At 47.1% G+C, this 15,589-nt stretch overlaps 1 protein-coding gene across 6 annotated transcripts in view; it reads right to left on the bottom strand.

Annotated features, from left to right (window-relative positions):
- Positions 1 to 15,589, bottom strand: part of Wdfy4 (WDFY family member 4) — a 228,631-nt gene that overhangs the window by 108,805 nt on the left and 104,237 nt on the right. For 5 of the 6 annotated variants that reach the window (XM_039095074.1, XM_039095075.1, XM_006252762.4 and 2 more), the window contains exons 33-39: positions 13,329 to 13,532; positions 12,632 to 12,746; positions 11,015 to 11,172; positions 9,090 to 9,328; positions 5,999 to 6,120; positions 4,021 to 4,206; positions 2,340 to 2,476 (exon numbers count right to left, since the gene is read on the bottom strand). In XM_039095074.1, the coding sequence (XP_038951002.1) occupies positions 2,340 to 2,476; positions 4,021 to 4,206; positions 5,999 to 6,120; positions 9,090 to 9,328; positions 11,015 to 11,172; positions 12,632 to 12,746; positions 13,329 to 13,532 (1,161 nt within the window). The remainder of the gene's footprint in view (positions 1 to 2,339; positions 2,477 to 4,020; positions 4,207 to 5,998; positions 6,121 to 9,089; positions 9,329 to 11,014; positions 11,173 to 12,631; positions 12,747 to 13,328; positions 13,533 to 15,589) is intronic. The other variant, XM_039095077.1, reaches the window with a different exon arrangement.

Raw genomic sequence — 15,589 nt, forward strand, 5'->3', positions numbered from 1 at the left:
TCAACAGATTCTCTACACTGCTCTCACTCCTCCCACATCCCAGGCCTTCTCTTTTCTCACTCATTTCCTCTGGCCTTGGTGGGCTCCTGTCTTCATCTGTCCCAGCCTTCGGTAGCAGAATTTTCCTGTGTTCTTTGATGTTGAATACTCCTACCACTGTAGCATTAGGATTAGGATGCTGTCTCCTTCTCCATTTAAATGATAGGATACCCTTTGGGCACCCTCTTGCCTCAGGACCATCCCTCTTAACCTAGCCAGTACCTGAGCAAGGCCCTACCACATAGCCCCCATTCAACTTCACACTTATAAACACACCCAGCATGTCATTTGCTCCTTATCTGGCGCTGGCTCCTGTCTTGCCCTTTCTAGACCTTGGGCCTTTCCTGCCTGGTGTTTCTTCCCTACACTGCCCTCCAAGCCTCTCCCTTTCTTGCCTCCAGCCTCAAGTAATCTCTCTTCCTCCACTCCCTCCCCAGTGCTTCCCATTATCTAGACCCCTCTTCCCTTGGCCAATTCTTTCCTTTCCACGTGTGTCAGTAGATGGTAATGTGCTTTGCATTTTGGAATAACTTCAGGTCTCTAGAAGAACTGAGGAGATAATACAGAGCATTTTCCTCACCTGACTTCCCATGACATCAATGAACACTCTATGTCATGACAGTGTTTCTACCCAAATAGGGCGGCGTTTGATTACTGCTATGGAACAATACGAATTGTTCCCCATGGGCTTATTCTGTCAAGCACTTGATCATCAGCTAGTGGCAGCGATGTTACTTCAGGAAGTTTTAGGAACCTTAGGAGGTGAGGCCTAGCTGAATAGCTCTTCTCTACCACACATTCTTGCATGCCATGGTGTTCTGTCTAAGCACACAGACCAAGCCACCATGGGCTGAACCCTTGGAAACCATCAACCCAAACAAGCTGTTTTTATACCAGGCAGAAAGGCAACTTCCCAGCTTGTTCTGTAACAAGAACAACTGAAATTGAGTGGGCAGAAAAGCATTATCCCTGCTAAGGAGAAAAATGGCTGGCGAGAGTATCACCCAGGATTCTCCAAGCAGACAGTAGTTAAATGGCTTCCAGAATACCCTGAGCTGGCTTTCGGAGGTCTAAGGAGAGGCCAAGTCCCCAGCCTCTATCAGACTCTCAAGGCCTTCACCATGTCAGAGACAACATCACAATTCGATCCCAGAAGGAACTGCGATGGGGCGGGGGGGGGGGGCGGGGGCGGGGCTAGGGGAAGAAACCGCATCTATCAAAGTAAGTGACGTCTATGAAATTGGCCTTGACTCAAAGCTCAGCTTTCGTGTCAGGACGAGTCCATACTCTCCTGAAGAGGTAGAGAGGTGCGAGCAACGACGAATCCTACCTCATATGCCTCACTCCCAGGAACAATTTATCAGTGCTATAGAACTGTCAGCGCTGACATGATAAGGAATAACACTGGATGAATAATGCCTCCTTCAGTACCAACTCCTTTAATTACAAGCCTCTTCTTTCCAGAAGAGAGACAGAAGATGCGAAAACACCAATTTCATGCACTCGTGCCTGAATAATGTCTCCATGCTGCTTTTTCCAGATGGCGACCTCCTCACTGGAGGGACTAATGATGTGGGCATATTTAGGGAAAAACCAATAACGGCGTCTTTAACCTTCAACAACAAAAAGCGTGTTATACAAAATGTTCCTTGGGATACATTAGAAAATATCAATTACATTGCTCACTGAGGTGTAATCAGCTGTAATAATCAAAATTAATTTTTAAAAATAATTAAACAGACCCCAGGGCAAATAGTTGATGCTCTTATCTTATGACATCACAGTGTACATATGTACCTGAGAACCATGCCTTCTGGTAACGACAAAGGCGGCTCGTGGAGATGAGTAATGGATGTGGGGTCTAAGGGCTGCTGAGTCTCAACGCAGTGTAAAATGGGGAGCCCTCTGCTCTCTCCTTCCAGAACCTTCCATGCCCATTCTTTAGTATCCTTGTCTGTGGCTGGTTCCTTGCCCATTCCAACAGGATGACCAGTGTAGGGAATTCTAGCCCATTTTAAAATTTGAAACATGTTCTCCTTGTTTCAAAATGAACTCGTTTTTTAAAAATGTAGGTGTTCCAAGAATACCTTCTCTTGGTACCTAAGAGTAACCCAGATCCAATTCCAGTTAAAGCCAGCTTTAGACCTGGCTCTTCTCTCCATAGCCCCAGCTGGGAAGCCAGGAGCACACCCTCAGAGATTGTGGAACGAGATTACCAGTAGCAGACAGCAGAGAGGAGACAACGCGACTGGGGTTTGAGTTCCCTGAGACAGCTCCCAGGTCAAGGGTTCTAGGCTCACCTCTGCTCTGCACTCGGGATCCTTTGCCTGCCGCCCGGGCATCAGTCTCATGGCCGAAGATAGGCTCCCACTCCAGGACGTCGCTTTGCTGTGGTGTGTGACACTTGAGCGACTGGCCAGTGACTTCTTCTCGGATGCTGTGGGAGGAAATGAGAGCTGAAGCTGGAAGGAGAAGACGCACACTGGTTCCACAGCGGGCTTGTCTGGCGAAGGGCCCGCTAGGGCCTGGACACTGGGTCCCTTCTGCCACAGAGAAGCAGCTTAAGCTGCAGGCCTACGCTGCCGTCTCAGATGTTCCTTCCACTGAGAAACGTGTGCGGCCTGCAGGGCCCCTAGACTTGGCCCAAACTCCTGGCTCCATGTCTAGTTGGTGTCCAGCGGGATGTGAGAACATATGATGATGTCCCAGAGAGGCTAACCCTCCGTTTCTCAGAGGATGGAATGGATATGGGAGAATTCAGACCCACTGGGTGTCATGAGGGTGGGCTAACATATTATGCTTAAAGGACCTGGGACTTTTAAAGTGTTCAGTACCCGACTGCTAGCACTTCAGAGTCAGTCTTAGCTCTGCACGCCTTTACATCTGTCACTTCTCTCTGGGGCACAATCTGATGCTGTGGCTCCAGACTACATGTACACGGGTTGCTATAGCTTGAGCGTGCTCCCTCCAAAAATTCATGTCAAAATATCCCCCACTGTGATGCTGGAAGTGGCAAAGTCATGAGGCTTCATCCTCATGGATGGATTAATGCCTTATACAGAGGCTGAAGGAAACAGGCTCAGGCTCTCTCTGTCCTTCTATCCCTTCTATCTGGCAAAGACACAACATCCAAGCACACCTTAGAGGACAGTACAGTGAGTCCTGGCTTAGAAGAGGACAGATCCCAGACTAGACAACCAATCTCACGTACCCAGATCTTGGACTTAGCTTTTAGAACTCTAAGAAATTGAATTTCTGTTATTCACAAATTATCCAACTTATGCTTCTTATTTAAGCAGCATGAATGAACTAAGACAGACATACACACCCATGTCTTCCAGAACAATTTGGAAAGCCAGTTAGCTAAGAGCTCTGGATGTCTGGACAGTAAACCAATAGACATGCTAACACCTACCTCTTGAGGTGCTGTAAACTTTTGTGACGTTGAAAGACTTCAAAGAAGCATATGAATTTTGAGCCTCAAGACCTCCCCACCAAGCAAAATTAAAATCTCATCGCTGAGTTGATAACTATGAAGGCAGAATATTGGGGTTTTTATGCTAATATTTTAAGGATGGCCATTCACTTCATGAAGAGACAGCACATGTATGACATGGTGCAAAGTTTCAAAGCTGAGCTGTGAACATCAGGGCCAGACCTAGTGCTCTAGCCTCTCAAGCCTGAGCCACAACCCTGGGCAAGCGGTCAGTCCCTCTAAGGGATTATTGCCAGCTATCTGCTTGGCTGCCTCTTTTAGCCTTCCCTCCCGCCAGCAGGTAAATACAGCATTCGTTCTTTGTGAGGACAGATAAGAAACATTTCAGTGATGTAAACCACACCCACCAAATGTATGAAACAGAAAAGGTCCTAGCTTTGAGCGGAATCCTGGGTAGAAAAGGCTCTGGCCCTGAGTGGAACCTTGGAAGATATTACTTTATGAGACCTAGCAGTTTTTGTCCCTTGACTTGAGGGGACAGAGACCTAAGTAATGCTGCCAGGCTCTAAGCATCGTCTCCTCCCAGAGTGGGGTGACCTCCTCGATCTTCACTTCACTTTCCCCAGCCTTCACGGACAGATCGATCTTGAAGGCATCCTCCAGGGTCTGCCGCCTCTGTGCCACCAACTGCTGCCAGAGCGCCCGCACTGACTTCTGGATGCTGTGCTGGACTACGAAAGAGAGTACACAGCACAGTGAGGGTGGCCTCCCCCAAAAAGGACCCCAGAAGTCAGTATGTAGAGCCAAAGCTACCAACATCCATGTACGTTGACTTTTTTCCTACTTCCCATGTCTAACTACCTCTTGCTAAGTCCTGGCTGCCTCCCATACTCAAATCCAGCAAATAAGATCAAGAGAGAAAAGAATCTCTCTCCAATCCCCAATTCTGTCTGATTCCAGTGGCATCCCTTATGTGTCTCCTCAATAGCTGTGGTGGCTTGAATATGCTTGGCCCATGAGAATTGCTATTATTAGGAGATATGGCCTTGTTGGAGTAGTTGTGGCCTTGTTGGAGGAAGTGCATTACTGTGGGTGTGGGCTTTGAGGTCCTATGCTCAAGCTCTACCCAGTGTGAAGAGAGCCCCCTTCCTAGCTACCTGCAAAGGAAAATGTGCTGCTGCTGCTGCCTTGGGATCAAGATGTAGACCTCTCAGCTCCTTCCCCAGCACCATGTCTGCCCGTACCCTGCCATGCCTTCAGCCACAATGATAAGGAACTACCCCTCTGAAACTGTAAGCCAGCCCCAGTGAAATGTTTGCCTTGATAAGAGTTGACTTGGTCATGGTGTCTCCTCACAGCTATGGAAACCCAAACCAAGACAATAGCTAGAGGGTTAACCCAAGCACCTTCTAAGGAACCTTCTTAAACATGTTGGTCTCTGTGGAGAATGGAGCCCAATGGTGTGCCCAGGTTACCATTTCGTTTTCCTAACATTGGATCTGCTTCTCAGACTCTGCCTTTCTCAGTGCCCTGGGTTTTCTGAAGCCTAAATGCCTTTATCACTCTCTGCCTTACTCTGGCTGAATCGGATGGAGCAGCTTACTGGCTTGGCTAGACTGGTTGGCCAGTAAGTCCCTGGGATCCTCCTGTGTCCACCTCCCTCCCCAGTGCGGATTCCATGTATTTGCCACCACAGTCTGCTTTTTACATGAGCAGTAGAGATCAGAACTCACATCCCCCTGCTCACTCAGTAAGTATTTTGCTGACTGAGCTACTCCCTAGGCCTGGGGTCTGTTTTGCTATTCCCACCTCTACCAAATTGCAGAGTATAGCCATGCATGCTATAACTGACACTGCATCAGTACAGAGTTTAAAGCCACAAGCTTCTGAAACTGGAAAGGCTTAGGAGCCTCTCTGACCACAGTCCAGATGTGCTCATGCTGATGGTTCGTTATTACAAGGTGACACAAGGCAAGTGGTACAGACTTCAAATCCAGTAGCAGAGGCTTGGGCCTTCTCAATCAAGACAGCATGGATGCAGTTCTTAAACACATGGATGAGTGTGCGTGCATGCTCTGGAGCATGCGTGTGTGTGTGTGTGTGCGCGTGAGTGTGTAAACTGACAATGGTGGGGAACAAAGCTGAGAGGTAGCAAGTGTGTGTGTGTGTGTGTGTGTGTGTGTGTGTGTGTGTGTGTGTGTGCTATAAACTGACAATTGACAATTGTGGGGAACAAAGCCAAGAGGTAGCAAGGTACTGGTTTGAACTGGCACGCCAGTTTCAACTTAAGAGTGAGGAGCCAAGAGACTAAAGTGAGATAAGTTTCTCTGTCTTTTTACCCAGCCCTCTATCTGACCTTCTATACCTCCATCCTCCCGCCCATCTCTCCACCCTCTCATCCATGCCTTCATCCTCCATTCACACATCTCTCCCCTCCTCCATCCCTTGCCATTCTGTCTGAGGCCTACACTGCAACTGCTGCTGCCCACCGGACCCCCACACAGGACACCCGGCAGAACGTACCATCGCCCAGACTTGGGAGGCCCTCCTCCTTCTTATCTTTCACTTCTTCACTTGGAGAAAGGAAGACTTGGTGGTAAGGATTAATTCTGGGCTTGGGCTCCAATCCAAATCCTTCCGGATAACTAGGAAAGAAGAAAAATGTCGCACCAAACTCAATTTTCCTCGGGACGATGCCATGGTTCTTTTTCTAAGAGGTCACACATACAACTCAGTATATGTCAACATGGAAAAGTGTGCCAAGTTAAAGTACAACATAATGATGTCCGTAGCTGATATTGAATGATGGATTTCCATACAGCAGTGTCTTATAATTCATCACAGGTGGTCCTAGCCATAAAATCCTTCTTGTGCCTCCAGCAGAGCCAATGATTCGATTCTTAGTGTCTCGTCCCTCATCAGAACTGGAATTCCTAAAGCACTGACACTTGACTCCATTGGACCTTGATGTCATCCCATAGGCAGAGCTAGCTTCCAGGGCAGGTAACCTGCACAGAGTCTTATACATTGAAGGACTCTGTTACTACCGTCTTGACAGCACTAGTAATTATTAAACGCATGCTTCATATGTGAATTTCCTCAGGGCCCTACAGTTCTAATGGGAGGACATGGCTCACACACTGGATTCCCCTGTAACCTTACACTGTGGCATGTGCCCTCTGCTAGAGGGCCCAGCCTCCTGGGCAGGAAAAAAAATGCATAGATAATAACTAAAAGGTAGATATTTAATCTACCTAATATCTAATAGGTAGATAATACTAAAACGGCAAACACAGAAACACAAACCTGCCCATGTTCAAGAAAGAACATGGTTGAAACGTAAAGAATAAAATGTTCCACAGAGGAGCCTGAGGAAGCCGCTGTTCCCAATATGTGAAAGGCCGCTCTGGTGGCCTCGGCTGGGCTCTCACATAAAGAGACAAGGAAAAGCCTCCGGACTTAACCATATGCTGAAGACCGGTGTTTTTCAAATTTACAAACGAAGGACCAGTGCCTACCTGGGACGGAGGCTTCCCAAGGCCTTTAGTTAGTTCCTACTGGCCTTGGCCTTGTCACCTTGCTGCTTCACCCCCCTGAGACTGGGATGAAGGCCAGCACAGGCACAGGGTTGGCTTCCTAGGTGGTGTTAAGCTGAGTCAACCCTAGTGATAAGTGGTGTTCAATAAGAATAGCTACAGGATGCAGAGAGGTACTTTTGTTCAAATGACTAAATTTATCATTTATACTGGCATGAGTATGATTGAGAAAGCTGGAATCAGGCACAGTGTCCATTCGAATAACCATAGGATCCTAGAGGTAGAGGCAACAAGATCAGGGGTTCAAGGCCAACCTCAGCTACATAGCAAGTTTGAGACCAAATGAATCTACTTCTCAAAACTCAAATATAGAGGGGGAGAGAGAGGAGTTAGAGGTGGGCATGAGTGGTGTTAACCATAGCCCTCAAGAGGCTGGAGCAGGAGGATTGCTTTGAGTGTGAGGTAGCTCAGCCTACATAGTTAAACCCTGCCTTAACAGACAGAAGGATGTGTAATACCCTGCTGTCTTGTTCTCCCTTCAGTGGACACGGCTCTCTTACTGGGAAGCCACATCCACAGGCTCAGAGCAGCCAAGCATTCCCAGCTCAAACTGGATCTCAAAAGAATCTGAAGCTTTTTAGAAACAAGATGACACTGCGAGTGGAAAATTCTACACTTGACCAATGTCATTCCCCATGGAAACAAACATGTATGAAATGTGTACAAAATTGTCGTCAGGTCTCTGATGTAAGGTATATTTGAAATGAATGTATGTGATGTGTACTTCTGGGCACCATCTTCAAAATAGTTAAAATATATAGTATATATATATATGTATGCATATGCACATATGTAAATGAAATATATATACATATGTATGGAAAATGAAATATATAGAAAGATGCAGATATAAATAAATAGATAAACAAATATTCACAAAATTCTTAAAAATCCAAACTTTGAAAGACATTTGGCCCCAAGCTGTGGGATGATTTCATTATGCAGGTGAAGGCAGGTACAGGATAGAACGAGGCCTGTCATTGGACAAGAAGGAAGGATGGGCGGGAGAAAGGTGTGAGGGAAGAGGAGGGGACTGGAATGGAAGGAGGGAGGAGAAGGCAACAGAGCAGCCGCCGAGAGAGAACATGGAGGCTGATGTTAAGACTCCACGCTGCACCTTTACAAGTTGTTATGAGTGTTCTTAAGGGATGGATGTGTACAGCGCTTTGTGTGTTTAGGTGGACAATGATATCTTATCGATTGGACCAGAGGTTATTAGGTTGTGTGTTCTTTCTTGTGGTGATTTGACTTTGGGAGAGTGTGTGGCGGCAGAGACACTGGGCCACCACAGACTTGGCCACCTTGTGTGGGCTGCCACAGAGTTGGGATGTGTGTTTCTACCAAGATATCTAGCAGATACCTTAGGGCACTGCAGTGTCCGACCTAGTGGGGTAAAAGAAAACCCTTTTTTAATAGTTATATACAACACCACCAAGCATCTGAGAAGAACGAGTAAATCTCTTCTATACATGGGGGGAGATGTGGAACACAAACAATACAGTCAAGAACTACAAGCTCAAATGGGACTTCCGGAAGGGGTGCTCATTCAACAGCACTTCGTCAGTGTCCCTAAGGTAAGTATGCTTGGTGATACTGTTCGGAATCCCATACAGATTGTGTGCAGTTCTCTCCAAAGAAAATTATTCCTAGGGTGTGTGGTACATTGAATTATGAACACTTTCCCACACTGAGATTGCATTTATCAAATATTAATGTTTCTGAAATCTGGCTATAGAAAAAGAAATCAATGTGTACACTTAATGTTTGCATCTTCTGCCTCAAAAAAATTGAAATCAATTAAGTATCTTAGAATTGTGGAAAGGAGGTAAATTATTGTTTTTGATGCCTTTTGTTGCTTGGTCACACAGACTTGGGGATGGCTTAACTATCAAGCACCCCACACAAGTTCAGCTATCCAGCTCCTTTGATTTATATCGACCTCCCCCAGATATCCTTTCCTCCGTGCTTTGCTTTTCTGTCCTGACCACCAACACAGCAAAGAAAGCTTCGGTTCTTACCTCCTGGCATTCAGCAGCAAAAGACAATGCATGAGGCACAGGAGGAAGTTGACATTGGAATTGTAGGTGGCAAAGATGATGTCCCACTGTTCCTGTAGGAAGTCCAGGATGCTGAGGAGGCCAAGGCACTCAGACAGGGACTGCTGGGGCTTGGAGAGGCAGTGCAGGATGACTTTATTCAAACTGCTATATAACGCACTCATGACAGTGTCCTTTTGGGAAGATGGGTTCTCAATGACCTGTACCACCAAAAAGAGACGCGTACTCATGAACAGTTTGCAATTTGACACACTGACACAGTTTACCATGTAAACAATGTTACCAAGAAGTTTCACAGTCATAGATGCTTCTGTGTAGAGTAGGCAACTCTTAATGCAGGGAGACTCACAACTGGTCAGTATGAGGAGACTCAGCCCTAAACAGTACCTGTCACCTCCTCCAAAAAGGCTCAGAGAACAGCACACAAGAAGGGAAAGAAAGAATAAGGACTGAGGATGGGGGGAAGTTCTGTGGAATGTCTTTTGGTAATGATATGGAGGTTACATCTGGAATTTAAAGCAGCTGTGGCCACCAGCATGTGACCTGTACAAGGCAGGACCCACTGACATTCCATCAGAGATGGCGAGGGTGTCTGGAATGCTCCCATCTCTCTCAGAGAAACTCTAGACAACTAATGGTTGCTGGGAGAGGAGGAGCCACATTCCTCCACTCCTCAATGGTACATGACATCACTCAAGTAAACTATAATGAAATGAAGTAGGCCACAAAAAGGACATGAACTGAGGGGAGGGAGACCTTGGAAAGAGGGAGACATTCAGTAGGAAGGGGGAGGGAATAAGAAAGGACAGTTGGGAGTACTTTGAAAAAATGCATGGGATGGTGAATGAATGTATTTTTTAAGTTGTATAAGCTGACCCGTCAACAGGTTTCTGCACTCTTGAGCCTCTACTGAAGAGAGGGTTGATAAAGGCAATTTGCAGAATTAAAGAAGAAACTCATAAAGACAGAGGAGCTAAGAGCTGACCACAGACATATTTTGGAACATGGACTTAGCAAACACAGGTTTCTGAAACACTGGTGAGGTGGCTGACATTCAATATATGAGCATATGCTGTTCATATCTGTTTTAAAACAGGTGTATCATTAATAATTACAACAATGTTAATTGAATAGTCCCAATAAACATACACACAGACACACAGACACACACATGCACACACCTATATCTACATCTATGTCTACATCTACATCACTTCAGTTAAGTAGCATGACATCATAAAGTAGACTATTAGATGACCTTACTCTAGGGAGAACAGGCTGAGGTCAAGGTGTTTAGCTGGTCAGCAAAGGTCAGGCCCATCTGGAACACCTGAACTCTGCCTTTCTCTCCTTTGTCCCCTAAAGGAGTTAAATCAATAGACTTTATTCAGTTCATCAAAAACTCAGGGAGGTTGCAGAGGGCCAGAGTATAGGGTCTTAGCACAGGTTGCTCCATAAGTCCGTTCACCCTCTGAAGGACACAGGTCAACAATGGGCAGTTTCTTATTCTGTCAAGATGGCTTGCTAGTTGGGCTCCCTTGGAGTAGAGCAGCTACTGCTGTATTTCTCTGCTCTGAAGTTCCATTTGCTTATAGACTGCTGAGAGTTAGGGTTCATGGTTTCATCACCATCCTATCTGCACCTCTCAAACTACAGTTAAGAGCATGGGCATGGGCTGCAGAAAACAGGAGAAAGGACTGGGAATGAGGGACCACCTTCGGAGTATGCAGTGACGATCAAGCATGCCTGGCATTTAAAGAGCATCCTTTTCTCCTATCTATCTTGGATTCTATCTCAGCTCCAGGAAAGAAGACCTAGCTGAGCTCAGAAGACTCCCAGTCCATCCAGAAGATGCTTCTTACCACCCTGGTGATGCAGCTTCTTACCGATATGATGTGCTCTGTGATGAAGAGGAGGATGTGCTTTGGATTTGCTGAGAACATCCCACTGTGCAGCTTCTCAACGAGCTTCTGGGTAAAGTAGGAAACGCTTGCAAGGGAAGGCACAGTACCAGCTTCTGCATTTGACTGAGGCTCCTTACTGCCTGGGTGAGGTAAGGAAACAGACTGAAGTTAGTGTCCAATGGGTTTCTCCACCCCACAGCATACAAATCCTTGGTGGTATCCATGTCCTAGTCACCTATGCCCCCCAGTGTTCTGAAGATGGAATCTCTAGTAGGTACACAGAGAACAGTTGTTTATTCAAAGCAAAATTAAGTCAGCTAGTGATATAAATCAGGGGATGAGAAGTCAACCAAGAGGGTGTTTCCTCTTGGGGTTTTTTTTGACAGGAAAACAGGAGAGTTGAATGTTCAAGGCCAATGAGAAGGGGACCCAAGGGCATGCTGTCATGCTGGACTGGTGTGTATGCTAGTTTTTAGACAACTTGACACAAGCTAGAGTCATCTTGGACCAAAAGAACATCAATCGTGGAATTGCCTCCATGAGATTGACCTGTAAGCCAATGAGCCATTTTCTTGATTAATGATTGATGTGAGAGTGCCCAACCCCCTGAGAGTAGCAGGAGCCTTGGGGAGATGGTCCTGAGTAGTATAAGAAAGCAAGCAAACTGAGAAATCCATGGGGAGCAAGCCAGTAAGCATCTGCCCTCCATATTCTCTTTCCACATTCCTGCCTGACTCTCCTTAGTAATGGACTGCATCAGGATGTATAAGCCAAACAGACCCTGTCTTCCCAAGTTGCTTTTGACCATAGACCGTTATCGCAGAGTAGAAGGCATACTAGGACAATTTCAGAGAGAGCCATGATGTAAAGCAAATAGCCAGACTCATTTACACAGCAGGCAGAGTGTTCACCTCAGTGTGTGGAGATCTCGGATGATTCCTAGACCCATCCTGAGTTAGCCAAGACTGTCCCAAGCACAGTCAAGGTCAGCAAACCAGTCATACTGCCATCCAGAGACAGAGACAAGGTGAACACTGGGTTGCCATGCCAGCATTCTTCCTATACAGCTCCCTACTCTTCTCTGTGCCAGATATCAAGAGAAAGGCACAAGCCGTGTGGCAGGGGAAAATCCTAGAGGCAAACTGTGTCGAATGGGATTCGTGTAGCTCAGAAAACACTGGTGGGACGTGGCCTTGCAGGATGCTTCATCTTTATCCAGGGCCTTTAGTTCAAGAAATGCTTACTGGGCAGTGAGCCTGACGTTAGCATGGGCAAGAAGGTTCAGAGTGTGTTAGGCTTAATTAGCTCACATTGCCGAAGCCTGAGTCAGGTTTCTGACGAAGTCACAGGAGACTGATCTGAACCCAGAAGACAGGAGGAGTTTCTACCTCAGAATAGCACAACTATGACAGGTCTCATGGAAAATAGCAACCATTCCCCTGCCCCGACCTGTGTCAACAGAGGTCAACAGACTCTCACTGAAGATGGATACAGAGGCGGACGTGCTAGGGAATGGTAACACTCAACCTGGGGATCCTGATGTCCCAGTGAGCTGCCCAACGCTAGGAACAGAGAAGAGCACAGAACACGCTCACTCACCTCTTAGGGTCGGCGTGCCACTCCCACTTGGGACGTGGAATATGTCCATGGTGGAAAGTAGGACCTCGGATTGGAAGTCTCGCTTCTGCTGGCTGGTGGCACCATCTGGAGAAGCCTGAAAACATGGCCCAGGACTGAGACACCAGCCATTGAGCCACCGTGTCCCCTGAGTGACCACATTCTCCTTGGTTGACTAGTGAGTATGGGCTGCTGACCAGCCATGACTGCCTTCCTCTGAGGCATTGTCCCCTGATGACCCAGCCACCTCACCCAGGAGATAAAGCTGTCTCTCAGAGTGAAGAAGCAAGTCAGAGGAGTCCACAGTCAATGGCCACCTGGCAGTTATTGCATTGAAAAATTGACTCTAGGACACTCTGCCCTTAGAGAGTAGAGCTAAGACCACCTATGAACAAGCTTCTGCCTCAGAAGTCTGCTTCTCTTCCCCTTCTCCTGAACACCTACTTACAAATCACTACCACAAAATCCTTGCCTCAGGCTCTGATTCTAAGGAGCTCCCATCTACTCATCTGTTGGTCCACCTTGGTCTGCTGGGGTTCACAGGCCCCACACCAAGTCACTGCAGTCCTAACAGTCAAACTCCCAATAGTAGCTGGTATCTTAGGTCTGGGGTGAGCTACCCTTAAAGACCAGTCTCCTCCCACTGCACACAGTCTACCAACATCCCCTATTAACCTACCTCCAGAAGGACCTCCAAGGGCAGCCACTGCTTGGGGCTGGACACTCCAAAGAGCAGCTCCCTCAGGAGAACTTGCATGAACTCTCTCAGCTGCCTCTGAGCTGGATGTGGCTTGAAAGAAGCTTGGAACCCCTCAGCAGAATGGCTGGCTTCAGCAGAGGACCCAGGACGACTGGTGTTTCTAGAGGACTCAGACGTGGCCTCCTAGGAGAAGTGACAGGGCAGTGTAGTTGACTCTGCTTGGAAGCCTTTGCTCACCTGTCACTGTAGGCAAGATCCTCATCAAAGCCACCCAATTCCTGCATGGAAACCTGTTCTGCAGAGCCAGGAGATTGGCCCGGGTCAAACGTGTAAGGTGGCCATATCTGTCTGAGAGGCACTTGGAGAGCCACAGAGTCAGAGACCAGCAGGGAGGTCTAGAAAGTCATACTGGGCATGTCAAAGTCTGATTCTGGGACTCAACTCTAAGTCCCCAGTGTTCTGCCTGTCCCGGAACTACTAATGCTGACAGACAGCATCCTTGGATGAGGAGGACACTGAAGTAGAGCTGGAAATCTCTCCCAGATCTCCAAAGCCACCTGGCACTTAGGTTCTCACTGGGGATTTGCAAAAAATAAAAATAAATAAAGCAGACAGGGCTCATTCCCTAGAAAGTCCAGGACAACGTGGAGATGCCAAGAGGCCAAATGATAGGCCCAAGGACACATGGCCGGGGGCTCTTGACTCCCGCCCCGTGAACTTTTCATGTGTCTTCATCTGTTGGCACCTCCCTTTGCTCATTCATAAAATTAATGCAGCCATTCTTAATTAAGCCATAAAATGAATTTAATGGCACCTAGGGAGGCGGTGACTGCATTAATTAGCTCCTTGCGGCCTTGACTGGAAAGATGCCATATAAATTCACAGCAAGTGGAAGGCTTTTGGCCACTGGCCACCTGCAAGAGGAGTTCTGTCCCATTGTCTGTTCAACAAAGACCTGGCAGGGCTGACTTGGTTGAGGCAAGGAAGGAAGAAGGTACTTCAAAACTGGAGCAGAAGCCCTAAGATGGGGCCTGTGTGGTTGCCAAAGATGACCGTGGAGGACAGACTTTCTCCTCTATTTCCCTCCCACAGAAGTGACAGGTGGCTGTGGAGGAAGCACCTCGGGCCAGAGTGCACTTGGCTAAAATGCCCCAATTCAGCAAGTGCCAAACGTGGCTCAGACACAGGCTGAAGTAGCACCAGGGTCACAGTGCCCGGCCACAGATTTTGGGAGCCTGGTTCCCGACCCATTGGGGATGGTAAGAGCAGCCTGAAGGACTGTCCTCTCTGCTTGGCCCAGGTCACCTGACCCAGCTTGCATTTGGGTCTCTCCCAGCTGTAGCCAGCTGGGCCTTCTTCGGGTCTTTCTGACTCTTTTGCCCATTTCTAGCAAGTTCTTGAGTATATACAGATGGTCAAACCATTGCGTGACTGTTTTTTCTCATTTTCATGCATCTTCTAGTCTTTCTATTCTATCTCTTTATTTAAACTAAATACGCTGGTCCCTTAGCATCCATGGGATATTGATTCTAGGAACCCCTGAAGATAACCAAATTCTCCAGATGTCCAACTCTGTTATACACAATGGTAGCATATTTGCATAGATCCGGCCCAAATATCCCTGCCCTGATATTTTCATCTCCACATGAGTGGCAGTGCTTAATGCTACATCAATGCTATTAAAATGTATTGTTTATGGAATAATAATGAAAAAAATCTGCCCATGTTGGGGACAGACAAAAACATGTTTAATGTCTAAAAGTGTTTCCATCTGAAACTGGAAACACTCCCAAGCACAGTGCTCATAGATACAGAGCATTGACCATTCTCTTCAGACCTTGTCAGCTGTCTATTTTAAGCTGATCATAATGGCGGGGAGACAGGTTTGGAGGAGTGCCACTTTAAATCTTGGAAAGGTAGCATTTCTCAGTCTTGCCACCCTCTGGCCAGATGGGCCTGAGCCCAGGGACACAGAGAGATATTTTTCTTTCTGAGGCTCTGTTCTCTTCCTGGTACTGTCTTCTCTGGGGCTTTTGAGCGCCACAAGTTACCAGGTTCGCTCCTGTACACCAGGGGCTCAGGAGATGAGCATTTTCTTCAGTACACATCTCTGGAAGGGGCTGGTTCAGGGCCCTGCACTCACTCCACTAGCTTTTTAGCACATGCTCAACCCTGAAAGTCAGGGGTCATAAGCCTTGCTTCTAATATGCCCTTCTAGCTAATGTTACAACTTGTAAACA

Source organism: Rattus norvegicus, chromosome 16 (assembly GCF_036323735.1).
Source record: "Rattus norvegicus strain BN/NHsdMcwi chromosome 16, GRCr8, whole genome shotgun sequence".
NCBI classification, from domain to species: domain Eukaryota; kingdom Metazoa; phylum Chordata; class Mammalia; order Rodentia; family Muridae; genus Rattus; species Rattus norvegicus.